Below are 13,306 nucleotides of genomic sequence, written 5' to 3' on the forward strand. Positions count from 1 at the left end.
GCGTCAGGACCAGCAGCGGTCCTGAAAATAAAATTTTGGGCCTCACACTGTACTGCCAATTCCGCGCCGAAATTGACGACACTTTGCCGATGAATGTTGCCGCACGATTTTTAGCTGCTTCTGCGGTTGCAACTGTCGAGACTAATCACTGGGAACAATCGTTTTTGCCGATCAATGTTCGAACCACATGACAGAGAAAATTTTTCACGTGTTACGAATTACAGGGAATCGCTGCTCGAGTTCCTGAATATTCGAAAAAGAATTCCTTCGAATTTCAGGAGAAATGAAGTGCTACGAGAATCGTTTAGCAATCTCCACGTGCCTCAGGAAAACTTCTTGTTTTTGAACATTCAAGTGTCATTTTGAGCTGTTTTCCCGTAATTCAGAGGATGATGATCCCGAGCGGAATAGTTGCAATCTTAGTGTGTATGTCTGTTTGTAGAATACAAACATTTCTACACACTCATACATTGTTTTTCTGGTGCTTTGTTTGGCAGATTATGCTACTATCCATAGAATGCAATAATCAAAATAATCGATCATGAATAATAAATGAAAAAAAAAATGTCTCGACCAGGAATCGAACTCGAGTCTTCTGGTTACCTCTCCGACACCTAACCAATAAGCCAAATCTTCAGATGAAAACTAGCCAAGCTGTGGCTCTATAATTCAGTTGACTTCATCGAGTTCAATTCACTGCTCAATTCTACGGCAGAAAATGCTCATCGTGCCCCGATCAATGGTGTTCTACATGCCCCGAATCAACAAGTTAAAGAAAAAACGATTGATAAAATTGATTTTAGTGAAAAATATTGAGAAAAAATGTGTACATCATGTTGCAGTGCGTACATTATAGATCAAGATGATTTTACGATCATAGGAGTTATTTTCCGGTACTCAAAAATTAGAATATTTTCGTCACTTGAGTACCTATTTGGTTTTTTATTAATATTTCTGTAAAGATGATAAGGAGATTTTTTTTGTACTGGAAAATTAATACTATATGAACTACAAAACTGTTCATCATGATTTTTTTTTAAATAATTCGTACTTTCGTGGAAAAGAGAAATGCTTACTATGGCTCGGTTGCTCGTTATGCCCTTATCACCCCTACTATGAAAATTAAATAAATAAATGCAGCTTATTTTGGTCTTATAATTAAAGTCGATGGGTGTTAATGTCACTGAAGTCCTTCAGAGAACATAAGTTTAATTTCTGGTTCGATACATGTGACTGTTTAGGGATATTTCCCGCGATTTTCAACCTCTTGGGTTGATTCATCCCTAATTGATCCACGGGTCATGCTGAGCTTAAATTATGTTACTTCTGCTAACTCAAATTGTTTAACAAAGGCACAGAAATCTATCCTTTAACCGACCACAAAGCGTTGTTAATTTGGACAACTTAACTTCTGGATTGAGAGCAAAAATTTAATTCGACGAAGAACAAATGATTTATTCAGATGCAAACGAAATCGAAAATATTTTGCATAGCATAACGCTACCTTTAAATGAATTTAATTGGCGACACAACCACAAAAAAATGGCTGTAAAACAGAAAGACGAGACAAGAAAGGTAGACTGATTTTCTGCGAATTAAATTAAACACCCGCCATCCATAGCACTGCTATACAATACAACATACCTTCTTGTAGGGAATCAGCAAATGGTAGTGCGGTAACTTTATCTTGTATCCTGCCACGACGACCATGATTGATGGTGTTAGACGAAATTAATCGCCGAAAGTAATTTGATCAAATTTTGCTCCACTTTGCTACGCCGCATAGGATCCGGTTGACCGTTTTGTCCTTTGTGCGATGTTACTAATCCTTTGATTGCTCCGACCAATTTGGTACTATACTTTTTCCTCACGGATAAATTCAATCATCGATCTTCTACTATGGGTGTATAGAAATTTTGCACATTTATTGTGGCCGAAAATGTTGGAACTAATTTATTTGCACTACTCATTCGCTGCTATCGAAATTTTTCGTTTCCAAATGTTCAGTCTTAAATATTAAATATTAACTCTCCCATCAGGTACACGGTCACAATAGGAAAATCTTAAACCACTGTTTGTAATTATCACTTCACAGCCACCGATAATCACAGCAAAATAGCTAAGACTCCGATCCAAATAATCGACCAATTTGCTCCCGCGAGGAAAGCACTACATTTTATCAACGTTTCTGAGGAACAACTGATCTGAATAAGTTTGAACATAAATAATGAAACACCCTCGCGCTCATTCTATGCCCGCCACTAGTTAGTTGGGGCAGACTGGAGTCGTCCTTTCTACTACTCCTTCCGAATCCCTCGGCCACTTACCATTCCTGCGCAAGGAAATGCCAGTTCGACATACCTACACTACAACATAATAACAGAGGACGCCGGACGACGAAAAAGAGAACCAATTCTGGAGAACCTCACCGTTCCGCACCTGTTCCATCCTATAGTCTTTGTGTGCTTTCGAAAAAACTATTGCCTTACCACCTGCCAGATACCGACCATCGTTGGGTGGGGGTTGGGATGATAAAAAAGCCTCCCGCCCCCTGAAGCAAGTGGCACATGTCGATGGTCTCTACTCTATTCTAAACCTACCGACAACGCGACGAACGCCTGTCCTGCCTCCTGGGGGTGGAATTGTTTGGTGAGGCGATAACATAGAAAATACACCACCGACAGGACAACGTGCCGGATTGCGTCGGTTGTCGCAGCTTTGTCGACGAACTACGTAAACAGCAGTTTGTCTTTCGGTTACATTTGTGTTGTTGTACCGATGTAGGTACGAAGCAATGCTGAAGGTAGGTATACGAAAGTATTGAATTTCAAAACACAACGGAAGTATTTAGGCAGAAATTCCAATAGCTGGCACGCAGCCGAACAAAGCGCTGGCTGAAATGCGTCAATTCAAGGAGCAGCTTGGTGTTTAACCTGAAACTGATTTGATTTTCAAACGTGACAGCCGAAAGTTGTATCTTTCGAAAAACTCGTGTTTTGTGGTGATGGATGATGATGACGATGATGATGATAACGATACCTCATTCTGATTCATTTATCTCATTTTGAATTTTGATTCTGAATTGAGATTTTGAATTTAATTCTAAATTCTGATTCAATAGTGTACTGATAATTTGAAAAAAAAAAAGTTATTGGAAATACAGGAAACTCTTTTAGTGTTGATAAATTTTATGTTGAAACAAAGAGCAAATGAGTTTCACGAACTTTCCAATCCAATCAAATCTAATAAACTTTTCAATAACCACTTGATTGATTTAAAAACTTGAGGCACAAAACAAAAAGGTTTGAAAAACTTGATGAGAATATCTTCCAAAAAAATGATTTATCTTTTTGTTAACTTATTGTTTTATTTGTGAACTTAAAAGCTCTACCCTTAAGTAAAGATGTATTGAAATGATACTTAGAGTTTTTATCAAGATATTGTTTAACTCTTGCAATGTTTTATGCTTTGTTGCCATCTGACATAGTTGTCTTAATGATATACTTAATTTAAGGTTACATAAATATATTGTTGGCTAGCGAAAGGTAGACAATGTGCAACTCCAGACCCCATACACCCAACCTTCGGGTAGTGGTCATATCACCTCTTGTCTGCAACTCCGATTCTCTACCTCCCCGTGGTGCTAGCTGGGGTGCGTGCAACCTTAGCGGAGATCGGGTACCTAACCCCGATAGATGCTCTGGTCCCATGCAGACTGAGTTAGGGGGATTCGTACGCCTCTGTTTTCCATGTCAAGGGCGGCGTGCGGAGTGCAACAAGGTTCTGGGGCTGTTCGGGACTCAAAACAGCAACATAGTGGAGTTAGCTGCGGGCCTTGTGGGCCCGTGGCTACAAAAAAAACATAAGCAACGAACAACAAATTTCGGATGGAAATCGGCAAAGACCAACGTGACGAAAAGGGTCTAGCGATTGGAAACTTGGAACATGGAACTGCCGATCTCTAAATTTTGTGGGCAGTACCCACGTGCTCTCCAACGAATTGAAGAGCCGCAAATTCGACATCGTAGCGCTCCAGAAGGTATGCTGGAAGGGCTCCACGGTACGAACATACCTAGATGCCATCTACCAGAGCTGCGACAACACAGACGAGCTTGGAACAGCTTTTATAGTGATGGGAAAGATGCAAAAGCGCGTGATCGGGTGGTGGCCGATCAACTCACGAATGTGAATACGACCATTGCCCAAAACATGATATCAAGATCGCCATCGGGGATTTTAATGCTCAGGTCAGCCAGAAGGTGGAATTCAAACCGACGATTGGAAGGTTCAGTGCGCACCAGCTGACCAACGAAAACGACCCCAGACTTATAGATTTCGCCGCCTCCAAAGGAATGGCCGTCCGTAGTACCTTTTTCCAGCACCGCCTCCCACTCAAGTACACCTGGAGATCACCGTACCAAACGCAATCACAGATCGACCACGTTTGTCCCAGTAAGTAACAACGCTGAGCATACGGTGACAGGTTTAGAGGGTTCTCCCAACGCAACTCCCGAAGAGCATATCGTACGAATGTTTCGAAACGCGCAATCCACACAGCTTCAAATGGCCACCACACTAGGCTTGCAGACTCTAATGTTGAACGAACCAAACAGCAGTATAGAGATCGCAGGCAGACAGGATCAATGAATTCTTTGCTCAAACGTAAGATAAATCTCAGCATGCTTTCTCAGTTAGCTTTCTCGATAGTTGCAGAATAGTGGTGTTGAAAGTCATATGACTGACTAGAATAACACCAAGATCTTTAATTTGGTCTACACGATGCAATTGTTCGCCCAGAATATTATAATCGTGCACGAAAGGTTGTTTCCTGCGTCCAAATGTTATGATACAACACTTAGCAACACTCAAAACTAGAAGGTTGACTGCACACCAGTTCACTTCTGTATCGAAGTATTGTTGTAACTCGTGGCAATCAGTAAGGCTGTTTATGGTTATAAATATTTTCAGATCATCCGCATACAGGAGTACTCCACATCCAACAAGAAGCATGTGAATATCATTGCAGAACAGCGTAAACAGTAATGGGCCCAAATTACTGCCTTGTGGTACCCCTTAAGTTGGAATGAAGTCGATTGATTCAGCGGAGCCAATTCTGACAGCTAAACGACGGTTTGTTAGGTAGCTTCTGATCCATACACACAATCTTTCGGAAAATCGTAAATTTTGTAGCTTCTTGAGCAAAATTTCGTGATTCACTGAATCAAACGCGGCAGTAATGTCAGCATATATGGCATCAATTTGCTTGCCGCCATCGATATCGGATAAACAGAATGAAGTGAAAACTGCCAGATTGGAGGTTACTGATCTTTTGGGAAAAAATCCATGCTGATTTTCAGAAATCCAACTCCGGCACGAAGAAAACATTTCATCGTTTACGATCCTCTCCAAAACCTTTGAGCAGGCAGCTAGCGATGTCACACCTCGGTAATTACGCACATCCTGTTTGTCACCTTTTTTAAAGATATATCTATAGGGCTCATGAATGATCTCTTCCAGGTGGCAGGAAATTTTTGTTGTTCGAAGGACAGGTCGAATATGTGAGTGAGTGGCTTTACCAGTACGGCGCAACACCTTTTTAAAACCCACGAAGGTATGCCATCTTTACCGGTTGAGGTAGAAAACTTTAAATGATTGATAGCATCAAGAACCATTTCTTCGGTAATAGCGAAGACGTCAAGGTCTAACACATCTCTGGGTAATAATGTTACCGCTGCATTGATTTGATCTGTACTTAACGATTGTATCGTGAAAACACTGGAAAAGTGGTTGTTACATTTCTCGGCAGAAGATTTGGCGGTTCTGTCTTTCAAATGAAGCACCGCAGGTAGACTAGACTCCTTCCTTTTGGTGTTAACGAAATTCCAGAACGTTTTCGGATTACGGCGAAGGTCAGATTGTGTGACGATAGCAAAGGCGATTGTAGATCCGATATCTTCTGGTGGCATCATTCAACGGGAGCTATCCGTTTTTAAATACAGTCGTAGCCATTTCGATCGAATCTGTTTTAGCTGTTTTAGGCGACTATTTGTCCAAGGAGGTCGGAGAGGAGATTTTACCAGTGGTTCAGAATTATCGAAAACTTCACTCAAAATGGAGCAGAATGTACTCACAGCCATATCTATTACATCAGAAATTTCGTCCAGTCAATTTCGGATAGCGCTCGGTTCAATACCTCAAAATCAGCACGACGGAAGTCACGAACAGATGCGTTGAAGTCCTCAATAAAAGCTACATACTAACATACTTGGTCGTTCAGTCCTCTTCTCGTTGGAAATTGAATGCTAGTTTCGTCTATTTATTAGAACAATCCCTCATTGGTTCATCGGAAAGAACGCTGGACAGGAAGACAATCCCTGCAGTAGCTTGCGAAACCAAGCTACAGGGAGCCAAGCTCTGTACCAAAATGGAAATCTGTTCTCGAGAGCAACCCTAGACAATCCTCGGCCTGCATAAAGGGCGAACACGAAATCCTTTGGAACAAAATGTGTACAATTGGCCTCATGCCACTTCAGGACACTTTTAGAATAGTGGCATGATGCCAAATCTGGCCAAAATAGCGGAGATTCGTCGTGCTGCTGCAAGAACGGCAAAAGGCGCTTCTCAAGGAACTCAGATTTGTAGATCTCGCCATTTACTGTGCCCTTTGTTACGAAAGGCTCACTCCTCAGTCCGCAAGAGCAGATGGCCTGCCAAACGAGATAATCGGAGGCGAACTTCGACAGTTTCTTCTTCTTAAATTTGTCGTCCATATCAAACTTTTTCTTGCCAGTGAAAAACTCCAACCCCGGAATTTGCTTAGAATCGACTTTTATATACACACTTAATCTTTTCTCCTGTGTTCGGGAGGATTTTGTCCTGTATTTTCAACAGCTGAAATTACAGGACAAATCTCGGGACAGAAAAAGTGCAAAGTTTCGTCATCCATCACACATCAGCCATATTTTGTCAGCATCATCTCGTAGAGCTTCCGTGCCCAAGTTTTAGCCGTTGATTGTTCCCGCTCATCGCGGTTTGGGAAGTTCTGTACCTTGTATGTATGTAGTCCAGCTCTCTTCTTTGCATTCTGGACGAAGCTCTGTGACATGCCGATCTTTTTAGCCAAATCACGGCTTGAGACGTTGGGATTGCTTTAATCATCCGCTTCACCTTTCCCTCCGTATTTTTGTTCTCCGGTCCCGGTTCTCCTCCAGCTCGATGGCCGTGGTCCATCGTCAACCGCTCTTGGAACCGCTTCAACACAAAATGATATTTTCTACCTTGCGAACAGAACGTCGAACGTGTCTGCAAGTAAAAGTCACCCGTGCGATAAAATCATTTGACTGCACGTTCCTTAATTTTCAAATGATTCTTCGAAGTTAGGATTGTAATGTATCTATAGCGAGATTACAAGACTAAATTGCAATATAAAATTCAGAAATAGGTATTTAATAAAAGCTGCAATCATACAAATGTAAATATCTTTTGTTTACCGTGTACAAAAAAAAGAAAAAAAAATTGGTTCGCTCCTGTCAAACATAGGAGAGTCAGAGATCTCTTTCTCTCTCTGTAAAGTTTGTAGAGATAGATTTATTCCTAGAGAGAGGGAAACGAGGATTCAGAAAGAAACGTTGGATCTTCAGTTTTTTTGGACATTTTGATCAAGTATAGACGTTGCAGATTTCGAGGACGCAAATTCGTCACGACAAGGATCACTTGCGAGTCCGAAGATAAAACACAGAGAACCAGAGAACGGGCCCCGAACAAATATGTGTCGAATCCGTGTGTAAGAATTTGAATCGTCGGCCATTTTAAAACCGTTAAAATTGGCCTAAAAACAGCACCATCTAGTGGCTCTTAGCTAAGTGACTTAGCTGTTGTTGTTGGTTTTGTTTGTCAACAGTTGAGAACACTCAGAACATAAATAACCCAAAATTTACTTCCAGGTCGGACTGAAACAGAGTTAAGCTAGTTTTCTTTTTTTTTGGGTGTAGAGAAAGCAACGTACACAGTAAATTTTTGCCTCGATTTCCAGCAAAAAAAATTGCTGGAAACGTTCAGCAATCCAATTTTTTGCTGGAAACCAGCAATCGGTTTTCTGATTGCTGGATTTTTCAGCATTCGGTTGTGTTCTTATCATTTTTGCTGAAAATCCAGCAATCGGGTTTCAAATTGCTGGACTTTCCAGCAATTGTTCTAGTTTGCTGGAAAATCAGCAATCGAGTTGTCAAATTGGAGTCTGTTTGTTTTTGTACGCTGAAAAGGGTGAGAATTTATTTCACAAACTTTGAATAAATTAATCAATTATTCTTATTTTCCTCTACATTTTAGCAACCATGGTCTGCATACATCAAGTCAAGGGTGAGTTTTTTTTGGATAGATAAATATTTCATGAAAGATACTAATCCAAACTCCATTTCAGGTGGTCAACACTTTGGCACAAAGCTGCCACACCAGAGCAGAGCAGGTGCTGGTATATTGAAAAAATATATAGGTTTGGAAATAAATATACCTATATAATTAAAAAAAAAATGGAAGAAAATAATTCTTATTTATTGCTCATCATCCTCATTGCACACACACAAAATTTTCGAGGCCGGAATTTAGCAAAATTTTGCTCAAATTTGACCAGCTAAAAACTTAGCAACCAATTTAGCAATATTTTTTAACTAAAGTTTTAGTAAACGAGAAAAAAGTTAGCCGCCGCAGTTTTTGCTCAAATTTCTAGCAAAAACCGGAGAAAAAGATTGTCCGGATCCGTAATTTCATGTTTTGTTATTTTTTCTCTGGAGAATCAGGGGAATGTTTGATTATTGACTAGAATACACAAATCATTAAGCTTTTAGTTTATTTTTCATACTTTTTTCGTGACATTATTAAACACTTTTTTGTAAAATGTAGTTAAATTAGTACCGTTCTGGAAATGTACCTTCCGGCAAGGGAAATGCCAAGTTTCCGACCTTAACTAACGAATTCGCCGGATGCAACCCTCAAAATTTCCGGACAGTTGCTAAAATCTGTCGTTTTCGCTGCCAGTTGTAACCTGTTAGAAAAAAACAAGAAATTTTCAATTTAAAAATCCAAAATTTGCGCTTTATATGATCGGCCCTTACCTGTCCGAATCCGGTGTCGATTTGGCTATCATTTTGTCGTTTACTTAGCCACAACGAGAACCGTCAGCATCGAACTCCGGAACCGCACTTAATCGCGTCAAGTTGTTATTTTATTGATCAACCGGCGGCGGCTGCTGTCCATAAACAAAGCGGCTAGAAAAATTTTGTTTTGCTCAAATCAAGTAAAATGAACCTTTTTATTGCTAAAATCAAGTAAATTGAACTTTTTGCTAACTCAACAGTAAAAAAATATTTTTGCTAAGGGAAAGTAACAGCCAAATTTTGCTAAGTGGAGCCCCGAAAGTTTTGTGTGCACACAAAATTTCCGAGGCCGAAAATTAGCAAAATTTTGCTCAAATATGACCAGCTAAAAACTTAGCAACCTATTTAGCAAATTTTTTTTCCTTAAATTTTAGCAAAATAGCAAAATGTGTCCCGACTGAATGTTTACTAATTTTCAAGTAAACAAAAATCTTTATTTGCTGAAATTTTAGCAAAATTCATTTTTCTAACGTTTTCTAGAATTTGAGTGAAATCCAAAATTAAATTATTTTTAATGAAGGGTTTTCATTTTCAAATATTAAAAAGTGACATTTGATTTTTTTTTATCTTCTTTTTATTTTTGTTCGCATCATCCCGCGGGTTTCGAAATTAATTTCGAAATGTATTCCATCATCGCGTTCTTGAAGCTGTACTATTACATCTTCACCAATGAAATCTGAAAAACAGAAATAATTAAGATTAGTGCATTTCATATTTTGAAGAATAGAAATAAAACTATAATAGGTAGACAGTCTATTTTTTTGTTAGCTGATAGTAAAAATACTGACCACCAAACAGGTAAACCTCACACACCACCCGACGGAAACACTTCTGCTGCTTCGGTTCGGGTTCGGTTTTGCGCTTCACCATTTTCTCCTCCTTTCTCGGTATCGTGTACCGGCGGCATAAGGATTCCGCGATTTTTCCACTGATTACCGAACCGGTAACCGTTCCGCTGGAGGAAGAATGGCTACTTCTGCAGCATTCCCTCCCACGAGCTGCTGTTGATCCTGGAAAAGTTCGGAAACCTGATTAGTCGATGCCGATTTGAGGAATTGAAGGTATCGGAAGCAAATTTTTCTCTACATTTTTCCTTTTAATTGTATCTACCACTATTGTATGTACTACTTACCAATTTCAACTTCAAACCAAACGACGAAAAACCGAGGAGCGGAACAAAAATGTTTTACCCGCGCGCGGTGCAAAATGAAAACAAAATAATCGGACAGGTTCCCGCCTGTGTCGCCTTTCTAAAATTTGAGCACTTAAAGAACGCAGTTTGGGCACAGGCTAAAAGTTTGAGTCCATGCTACTATAATTGCTAAAATTAGTAGTAAAATGGTTATTTTTACTCAAATTGAGCAAAAGTTATGACAATTTGGGGAAGTGCTAACTCGATAGTAAAACAATTTTTTTGCTAACGGAAAGTAACAGCTCATTTTTGCTAAGTGGAGCCTCGAAAGTTTTGTGTGCAGTATTCAATATTTAATTTCGAATTGAAATATAAATTTGATACCAAATACAGCCGAATGTTTTGAAAGAAATAGCTGGTTTCCAGCAATCTGGATTGCTGATTTCCAGCAATTTGAATTGCTGGAATCCAGCATTAATGTTTGCTGATTTTTCCAGCAATTCAAATTGCTGGAAAGTCAGCGGGACAAAAACCAGCAAAATTTTGCTGGTTTCCAGCAAAAAAAAATTTGCTGTGTAATGAAATTTGGGGCAGAAACTATACGCTCTTTAAACGAAATCATTTTGTTTTGGCAATGTTGACTTATTTGATACCCGTTTTGTATTGAGCCAGTGATTTTGTTTGGGAAGAAAAGCAAACAATATTGTTTGATGAGAAAGGTAATATAGAACAAGCCAAAGACATTGTCTAGACGTGTTTTCCTTCGTCCTTGATTTTTGATTGTTTTTAATGGTTTTATTTGTCGCTTAGGCTTTTATTGTTGTTTCTTACCTTTACTGAGTGTGTCCGGGAAGTTATCAGTGTTTTCGCGTTCCTTTGAAGTGCTTGTGATCCGTTTTTTGCTTGCAAAATCAACGATTGATATTCGCTTTTGAGGCTATTGTCCGCCATCGCAACCGCTGTTTGTTTTGGTTATTCGATCGGCACAGATATTCGGCGAACAGACTGCAGCTCAAACACTGACACAAATCGGTATCCGGTAATCTCGTGATTTGTCGAATCGGAATTTTTTCTTCGAAAAGATCTTACGACATGGCGTGTGATAAATGCTCGAAGCCGGTAAGCGAAAACGACAGCGTCAGGTGCCAAGGCTTTTGTAGCTTCGTTTCTCACTTTAAGTGTGCTGGCCTTACTCCATCGCTCTTCAAGGCCAAAAGTGAAGTGAGAGGTTTTATTTGGCTGTGCGAGGAATGTACTAAGCTTATGACGAACGTGACTTTCAAACGTGCTTTAGCTAGTTACGAAACTGTGTTTCGTGATATGAGAGAAAAGCATGATTCAGTCATTTCCGATGTCCAAGCTGAGCTAGTGAAGATTAATGCCAGCTTGGAAAAGATTTCTAGCTCTCGTCCGAACGTCCCGTCAAATCGAGCAAGCCCCTGGCCAACCCTCGATAGTCAGCCGAATAAACGTCGTCGCACCGATAACCTTCCAAGGGCCTATCACGAGTCAATGGCTACCCCTGTAGTGGGCACTAAAACAACAACAGCAAAAAGTGTTGCTACCGTCGCCCCCCCGGAAAAGAAATTTTGGATTTATTTGGCCAGACTTCAAAATACCGTCACGACCGATGACATCGTAGACCTCGTAAAGGAATGCCTATCCTGCGATTCCGCCGAGGCTCATCTCCTGGTAAAGAAAGACACCGACTTGTCTCTACTCAAGTCAGTGTCATTCAAGGTCGGCGTGGACCTTAGCCTGAAATCTGTGGCATTAGACGCGAGCACATGGCCAGCCGGTGTACTGTTTCGTGAATTCGAGGACTCCGGCTCAAAAAACCTGTACAGGCAAACCACTCGAAACCGCATACCTCAAATAGCACCCACAAGCCAAATCACTCCGATTGGTACATCCGGTCGACTTGTTCATGTGTTTGGCAATGTTACTCCGGGGTTTTAACCAAAACTCACGATAATGATGGACCATCTGCTATCCCTACAACGCTTCGACTTGACGACGACCTCCTACTATCTTTCTCCCGTATCGACAATGGGGATATGGAGGATTCTTACGGACTACCGACTTTATCAGATTCTTCACCGGGACGCAACGCTTCAGGCCTTTCGGAGACCTTAGAGCCCATCGACTCAGTCGCGCTGTTTCCAGCCAGCGGCATCAGTCGTCCCGGCCCTGAGTTCGATTGCGGCGACGAGGTTCTCCAGCCTGCAAAGACAGGCAAGTATAAATTGTTTTTCGGAACTTTTCCACTGCGTGACGAAATTTCGATCCCCAGCTGTTTCAACTTACCTGACTCCGGCGCTTATCACTTCTACAAGCACCCGCCGAACATGTACACCTTCGACTCCTCTGGGTTCTCTGCACCGGGACGCAACGTATCAGGCCTTTTGGAGACCTCAGAGCCCATCGACTCAGTCGCGCTGTTTCCAGCCAGCGGCATCAGTCGTCCCGGCCCTGAGTTCGATTGCGGCGACGAGGTTCTCCAGCCTGCAACGACAGGCAAGTACAAATTGATTTTCGGAACTTTTCCACTGCGTAACGAAATTTCGAACCCCAGCAGTTTCAATATACCTGACTCTGGCCCGTATCGCTTCGAGAAGCACCTGCCGAACGAGAATTTCTTTGACTCTTCTGGGTTTTCTGCACCGGGACGCAACGTATCAGGCCTTTCGGAGTCCTCAGAGCCCTTCGACTCAGTCGCGCTGTTTCCAGCCAGCGGCATCAGTCGTCCCGGCCCTGAGTTCGATTGCGGCGACGAGGTTCTCCAGCCTGCATCGACAGGCAAGTATAAGTTGTCCTTTGGAACTTTCACACCGCGTGACGCTTTTTCGGTTTCCAGTCGTACCAACAGCGCTGACTCCAGCCAGTATTACTTCGGCAACCACTCACCTAACGAGAACATCTCCAACTATTCTGGGGTTTCTACACCGGGACGCAACGAGCTAGGCACTTCGGAGACCCCTGAGCCCTTCGACTCAGTCGCGCTGATTCCTGCCAGCGTCAT

General features: G+C 41.3%; 1 protein-coding gene across 2 annotated transcripts in view; it reads right to left on the bottom strand.

The window, feature by feature from the left end:
- LOC129755210 (ubiquitin carboxyl-terminal hydrolase 8) overlaps positions 1-13,306 on the bottom strand; it is a 67,475-nt gene that overhangs the window by 34,335 nt on the left and 19,834 nt on the right. Inside the window, exon 1 of one of the 2 annotated variants that reach the window (XM_055751586.1) lies at positions 1,645-2,215. The exons of the other annotated variant lie outside the window; for it this stretch is intronic. Within the exon in view, the coding sequence (XP_055607561.1) occupies positions 1,645-1,710 (66 nt within the window). The 5' untranslated portion in view covers positions 1,711-2,215. Of the gene's footprint in view, positions 1-1,644; positions 2,216-13,306 lie in introns of those variants that run through there. 2 annotated transcript variants of the gene reach the window in all.

Source organism: Uranotaenia lowii, chromosome 3, assembly GCF_029784155.1.
Source record: "Uranotaenia lowii strain MFRU-FL chromosome 3, ASM2978415v1, whole genome shotgun sequence".
Taxonomy (NCBI): Eukaryota; Metazoa; Arthropoda; class Insecta; order Diptera; family Culicidae; genus Uranotaenia; species Uranotaenia lowii.